The sequence below is a fragment of the Cyprinodon tularosa genome, unplaced genomic scaffold (assembly GCF_016077235.1).
Source record: "Cyprinodon tularosa strain WSP-4 unplaced genomic scaffold, ASM1607723v1 ctg433, whole genome shotgun sequence".
NCBI classification, from domain to species: domain Eukaryota; kingdom Metazoa; phylum Chordata; class Actinopteri; order Cyprinodontiformes; family Cyprinodontidae; genus Cyprinodon; species Cyprinodon tularosa.
This window is the reverse complement of record NW_024039156.1, coordinates 1,044,568-1,050,764: the sequence shown is the minus strand read 5'-3', so window position 1 is coordinate 1,050,764 and position 6,197 is coordinate 1,044,568. Positions and strand designations below refer to the sequence as shown.

General features: G+C 41.4%; 1 protein-coding gene across 1 annotated transcript; it reads right to left on the bottom strand.

The window, feature by feature from the left end:
* Window positions 1–3,003: 3,003 nt before the first annotated feature.
* On the bottom strand, window positions 3,004–5,628 carry LOC119792879 (E3 SUMO-protein ligase ZBED1-like). The gene is made up of 2 exons (XM_038299714.1): window positions 4,770–5,628; window positions 3,004–4,022 (listed from the first exon to the last, which is right to left on the bottom strand). The coding sequence occupies exons 1-2, from the start codon at window positions 5,626–5,628 to the stop codon at window positions 3,004–3,006; spliced, it is 1,878 nt and encodes a 625-aa protein (XP_038155642.1).
* Between the last annotated feature and the right edge of the window lie 569 nt (window positions 5,629–6,197).

The following is a 6,197-nucleotide window of genomic DNA, read 5'->3' as shown; positions in this document are numbered from 1 at the left end:
CATGATTAGCCTTCATTTTCTACTCACCCCCATGCTGAACAACACTCTGGAGTACTTTTTTGATATCTCAAATGCATCTGGAGATCTGGGAGGCTTCTTGCTGTCTGCTGACATTCAAATAATGGAGGTCTATGGCGCCCGAGGCAGAAAGGTCCATAAAAGTCCACAAAAAAACGTGTCAATATTCCTCCATACTGCTCGTCCAATGTATTCCAAGTGTCCTGAGTGGGTAGTATCCAGGATTTACTCGAAACAAAGTCATTTAGAATGTTTTTAGAGCATAAACAGTAGTGTATAGGATTTCCTGAAAGCGCGCACATGCGCGATCACGACGCTACGGAAGCCGGCAGACCAAACCAGCGCATTCAGCTCGGCAAAGAACTCATGCTCTTCCTCAACACTGAAGTCCTCAGACATTTTTCTTTCGTTGTTTCTTTCTTTGCACAGGTAAACGGCACATTTCTTCTTCTACGCTTGCATTATTGGAAGAGCAGACGCTGAATGCGCACTTTCGTCTGGTTTGGTCTGCCGGCTTCCGTAGTGTCGTGAACGCGCATGTGCGCGCTTTCAGGAAATCCTATACACTACTGTTTATGCTCTAAAAACATTCTAAATGACTTCGTTTCGAGTAAATTCTGGATGCTACCCACTAGGGCTGGGCGATATAGAAAAAAAGCTTATCGATAAAAAAAAAATGCATATTGATCGATATCGATAATTATTGAAAAGATTTGAAACCATATTTTATGTGCAGCTCTGCCTGGACTTTTTATAATATTGCTAAATGATTTAATTTTAATAAAAAACACAAACACAGACATCAAATTAAATCTTTATTTAACCAACTTTTTTAACCATAACAGAATTGTTTTAAAGAAAAATAACTTAGGAGACCTGAGTTATGTTATTAAATACTGACAAAGAATAAACTAAAGTGACCAGAAAAGTGACCAAAATAAATATAACAAATAAATAAATGCCCCCCCACCGCCGCCGCTGCCGCACCCGTTTCCTGCTTTAACCTGAGTTATTACTTTGAAGTTTCTGGCCCCTCAGCATTTTTATCTCAATTGTTAGAGCTACGTGGGAAACTGCCCAGAACTGAAAATATATATATATTTTCCGAAGATTCCTCGGAGGAGAGCCGCACCGGGGCCTACAGTACACAGCCCGTACTCCTGCGGGTGTGAGCGGCTGAGATGATAAAAAAAAAAAAAAGAAAAAAAGTTGGTTGTGTTATCAGACTTGGTTTTCACTGGTTCCCGACACATTTCCCAGATGACTGTGGTTTGTTTTTGCTCCGACTTGCCATGACCGAAATACTGCCAGACTGCCGAACTACAAAAACCCTTCTTTGTAACAGTTTCCTCCGCCTCTCCTTGCTGCATCTTCATGTGCTCTGTGTTGTGGTTTGAGAGGGCGGCGCTTGGTGACGGCGTGCCTGGGTCCGCAATTGTAATTGGTTGGGAGGAAGCAGCGACTAGCATAAACCTACATGCTAGGCTACAATGACAAGGAAGGAAAACTGCGTTTCTTTTTTATCGAACTTTTATCGACCCTCTTTTTTTCTATTGCGCCACACGTCTATCGATCGATATATATCGTTATTGAATTATCGCCCAGCCCTACTACCCACTCAGGACACTTGGAATACATTGGACGAGCAGTATGGAGGAATATTGACACGTTTTTTGTGGACTTTTATGGACCTTTCTGCCTCTGGCGCCATAGACCTCCATTATTTGAATGTCAGCAGACAGCAAGAAGCCTCCCAGATCTCCAGATGCATTTGAGATATCAAAAAAGTACTCCAGAGTGTTGTTCAGCATGGGGGTGAGTAGAAAATGAAGGCTAATCATGTTTTGGGTGTACTATTCCTTTAATGGAGAAGCTGTTATGCTGCCATCTGCTGTGTCTTCTGAGTACTGCAGTTGTATTGTACCGTTCAGAAAAACTAAATATAGCACACGCACGTTAAAACGCCTGTTCTCTTCAGATATCATTACAGACTTTTCAGCAACTGTATATTTTCTGTTCGCTGCTTCCTGTTTGGACCTGTTCACTTCCTGTTTGGATTAACTGAGTGTGCAGCTGTTCAGAGGATCTCCATCTGAAGTTAAGTTATTTTCTCTGTGATATCTCTGTATCTAAGTAACTCTAACTGACTACTTTAAAACATAGCGCCTTCTGCTGCACTTTTCTACTGAGCACTTGTCAGTTTCACACGGTTTTATTTCTGATAGCAAGGAGTAGCTAGCCTAGGCTAGCGCTAGCTTAGCATTGCTATGGCTTCTCTCTCTCCCTCCCTTGATTCTTTTCCAACTCTTCCTTCTTCCTCTCCTCTCTCCTGCTCTCTGTGTCAGATGTTCAGTTATTCCTCTGCCTCCTTTAGTGATAATGGGATGTGTAATAAGTGTAGTATTTTTGTAGCTTTGGAGGCGAGGGTGTCAGATAGGGATGGGCGATATGGACTAAAAAATTTATCACGATAATTTCTAGGTTTTACCACGATAACGATAAGTGACGATAAAAAACAAAACAAAAACACAATATCAGCCTAATATATCAAACCAATCAAACAAGCCTGAAATATGAGAACAAATTTCACATTTATTTAAATGCTACACAGCAAATACAACTTGGCTTGTAAAAGTTTCAAAGTAGTGCAACTGTAAATACAACCTGATAAATTGAGAAACAGAACTTAAAAGTATTTCACTGAAAATTAAAACTAAAAAATGTGCAAATGGCAGGATAAATAAAGGGAAAACACTGAAAAATCTAAATACTAAAATAGAAAAAAGGTCAATAAATTCCAACAAACATGTAAAACTTGAAATACTTTGTGCAAAAATTTAAAAATAAGACTAGCAGCATCGTCAGCATGCTAAACAATGAAATAAAAATAAATAATTTAAATAAACTTAAAAAGAATATAAAAACTGAAATACCTCTCTGTGCAACAGTGTATAAATAAGGCTGACGGGAGCATCTGTATGTGCCTTACACCTTTAGATTTTTGGTTAGAAAGACCAGCATATCAACTGTGGCTGGTTTCAGAAGAGATCGCTGGCAAGTTACCACATTACCTCCAGCACTGAAGACCCTTTCTGAGGCTGTACTTGTTGCAGGGATGCACAGGTACTTCTTTGCTAACTGACTCATCAGAGGGAAATTCACCTCATGCACTTTCCACCATGCAAGTGGATCACTCTCACTGTCTGCCAGTTGTCCAAATAAATAACTGCTTAGTTCGGCCTCAACTCTGTCACTGTAAGGGACACTGGTGGAGACTTCAGCAGCAGCTGCTTTTTTCAGAAAGCTTCCCAGACTCTTCCTCTGTTTCTTCCTCTGTTGTTTGTCCTCAGTTTCTTGACCCTGGCATGTTTCAGCAGGGCCACTTGGCGTGGCAGACACAGGTTCCCCCTCTGTGACCACTTTGGCTTTGATGACCTGGATCTCTTCCTGACTTAGGTGCTGTGTACGAAAGCGTGGATCCAGAAATGATGCCATGTTGATCAGCTCCACAACATCTGGGTCACTGTATTTTGTTGTCAGATAGTCCAGTACTGACTTTTTGATGGTTTTGGTGAGATCAGAATCTTCATCCTTCTCCTGTAGAAGCTTGCTACTGAAAAGGTGAAGAATAGGCTTCAGGCATGACACTGTCACATAACTCTCTGAGGAGAGGGCATCTGTGAAATCAAGCAGAGGTCCTAATGCCTTGCTGACAGCATCAAGAACGTCAACATCTTGCCACTTCAGCACCAGATGCCTGGTTGACCATTCAGCAGCCAGGACTTGTGTGATGGCCTTTTCTTGTTCAAGAAGCCGCTGAATCATCCTCTGCCTGGAGCCCCATCGTGTTGGAGATTCGGTCACCAGTTTATGTTGAGGAAGTCCAAGCTCCTCTTGTGCAGCTTTAAGAGCACGTTGCCTTTTCCAGCTATGTGAAAACAAGCTGACTATCTTCTTGCTGACTCCCACAGCTCTGTCAATCCTGCTGTCCCTCATGCTTCTCTCTGGGGGAAAACACACACACAAAAACCAAAACAATGAATGATAATTCATACATGCTTCCAGAATGGTGAGATATTAATCATGTCTGTCAGTAGATTGATTTCCTAATGTCTGATTGGGCGATATGTTGTTAAACATGGTAATATTACACATCACGATTGTAAAAAGAAATGTAAAAAGGGCAGGCAGAAATGTAAAAAAAAAAAAAAAGGACAAAAAAATAAATAAGGTAAATATTACAAAGGCAAATAAATAAAGAAGCTAATTAAAAGAGTTATATACAGTTATGTCTCACTGTATAATTTAATTTCTACTTATATTTATTTGTTGATTGTGTTTTTGTTGGCAATTAATTGTATGCTTATATATTTATTGAGCATTTATTTCTGTATTTATTTTTAAATATGGCAGAGTTGGTCCTCCATATGTACCAGCGTCCCAGTGCAATGAAATTCTGCTCATGAGGACACAGGTTAAAAGAAACTTTTAGCTTCAGCAAAAATGCTCTTAACAGAGGCTTTGTTAAACCTCTCATCTTGCTGTTGTGTAGCAACGGTAGATGCCAAGACTAGATTAGAACTTTGGAGTGCGCAGGAAGAATGAAAAAAAAAAAAGAATCGATAGAAAACATAAGCTGTGACCTTAAACGCAATTAATTGCAAGTAGTACTGTTGAATAAAAATAATGCAAGCACACAAATTAAAACACTCAGAAATAAGAAGAAAGGAGACATTACGACATTTACTCACCAACAGCAATGTGCAGATTATGTCCGAAGCAGGACAGCCTTGTCCACTTGTTCAACGCGACTGCCTTGACAACGTTGGCCCCACTGTCCGTGGTCACGCACACCTGTTTGGCCTCGTCAAGTTTCCATTCTTGTAAAAATTGTTTCAAACCACTCGCAATATTTTCACCCGTGTGGTCCTCCGGGAAAAAACTCGTCTGTAGGCAGTTGCTATTTAAACTCCAGTCATCCGTTATGTAGTGCACCGTAAGACTGATGTATGGCTCAGTCGCTCGGCTGCTCCACATGTCTGTGGTTGAAGCAAAAAACGTCACTGTTGATAGCTTCGCTTGTAGCCCATCACGGCACTCGTCATACATCTTAGGCAAGGCTGTCTTGGAAAAATATTTCCGTGAAGGCATCTTATATCGAGTGTCCATTTTGTGGACCATACGCCTGAAACCCTCCTTCTCCACAGATTGAAGCGGCAACATATCTTTAGCCAGGCAAAACGCAACGGCCTCTGTTAACTCTTTCCATCGCTTGCTTTGGCTATCATACGGTGTGGAATGAGAAAACGCGTCGGCAAGTTTTGTTTGAGTTGAAGTTGGTTTCTTAAAAGAGGTTTTCGTCGAGGCTTCTGCTGCATCGCAGCGCATCTTCTGACTAGCTTCATATTCCGGTTTGTGTTTGTGTTTTAGGTGGTGAAATAAATTTGTAGTGTTGCTGTCCTTTGTCGTCACAGGTTGTCTGCAAACTTTGCATAATACGACTTTCTGCTCCGTATCAGACTTTTTGAATCCAAACCAGTTCCAGATAACGGAGCTGGAGCCTCTTTTAGGAACCAGGTCTTGCGGCACTTCTCCTCCACCTTCCGCCATGTTTGTTGTTTGCGCATGGATCGCACGTGGGTTGGACTGCAGGTGTGTCACGCCCAGTACACGTCACCGGCGGGAGTTTATCGTTTTTATTGCGAGATGACAAATTGTTACCATGAGGAATTTCTTTGACGATATATCGCACACGATAACATATCGCCCATCCCTAGTGTCAGAGTTAGAATCCAGGCTTCAGGCTGTTGAACATCCAGGAGTTAAAGTAGGCCCCCCACGTAGCTGTTCTCCAAAAGTGCCTGAGCAGCCAGGCGATTGGGTAACTGTGTTGGCTCAATAATCACACTGCTGACGTTAATATCCACACTTTAATGGTCGCCATTAACAGTTTACAACATGCGCTCCTGCGCTCATCACTCAACTCCATGAAGAAGGAAACACAGATCTAGCCCCGCCTCCCATTCCTTACATCTCATACATGCACAGTCTGCTACTTACAACTTAACAATCTCCCCTCTTTCTTTAAAGAACACATAACAGGCTAAAGAAATTTTAGCATTCTAACTTTACTTATTTTGACTCCATTTACTTGAACTTAACTTATGTAAGGAACAATA

What these genes read in the sequence shown, in the direction of transcription:
- LOC119792879 (XM_038299714.1), bottom strand. Translation starts at nt 5,628, where the DNA reads ATGGCGGAAGGTGGAGGAGAAGTGCCGCAAGACCTGGTTCCTAAAAGA. An exon ending in TAATCTGCACATTGCTGTTG is followed by an intron (nt 4,023 to 4,769) that starts GTGAGTAAATGT and finishes GTTTTCCCCCAG; the next exon opens with AGAGAAGCATGAGGGACAGC.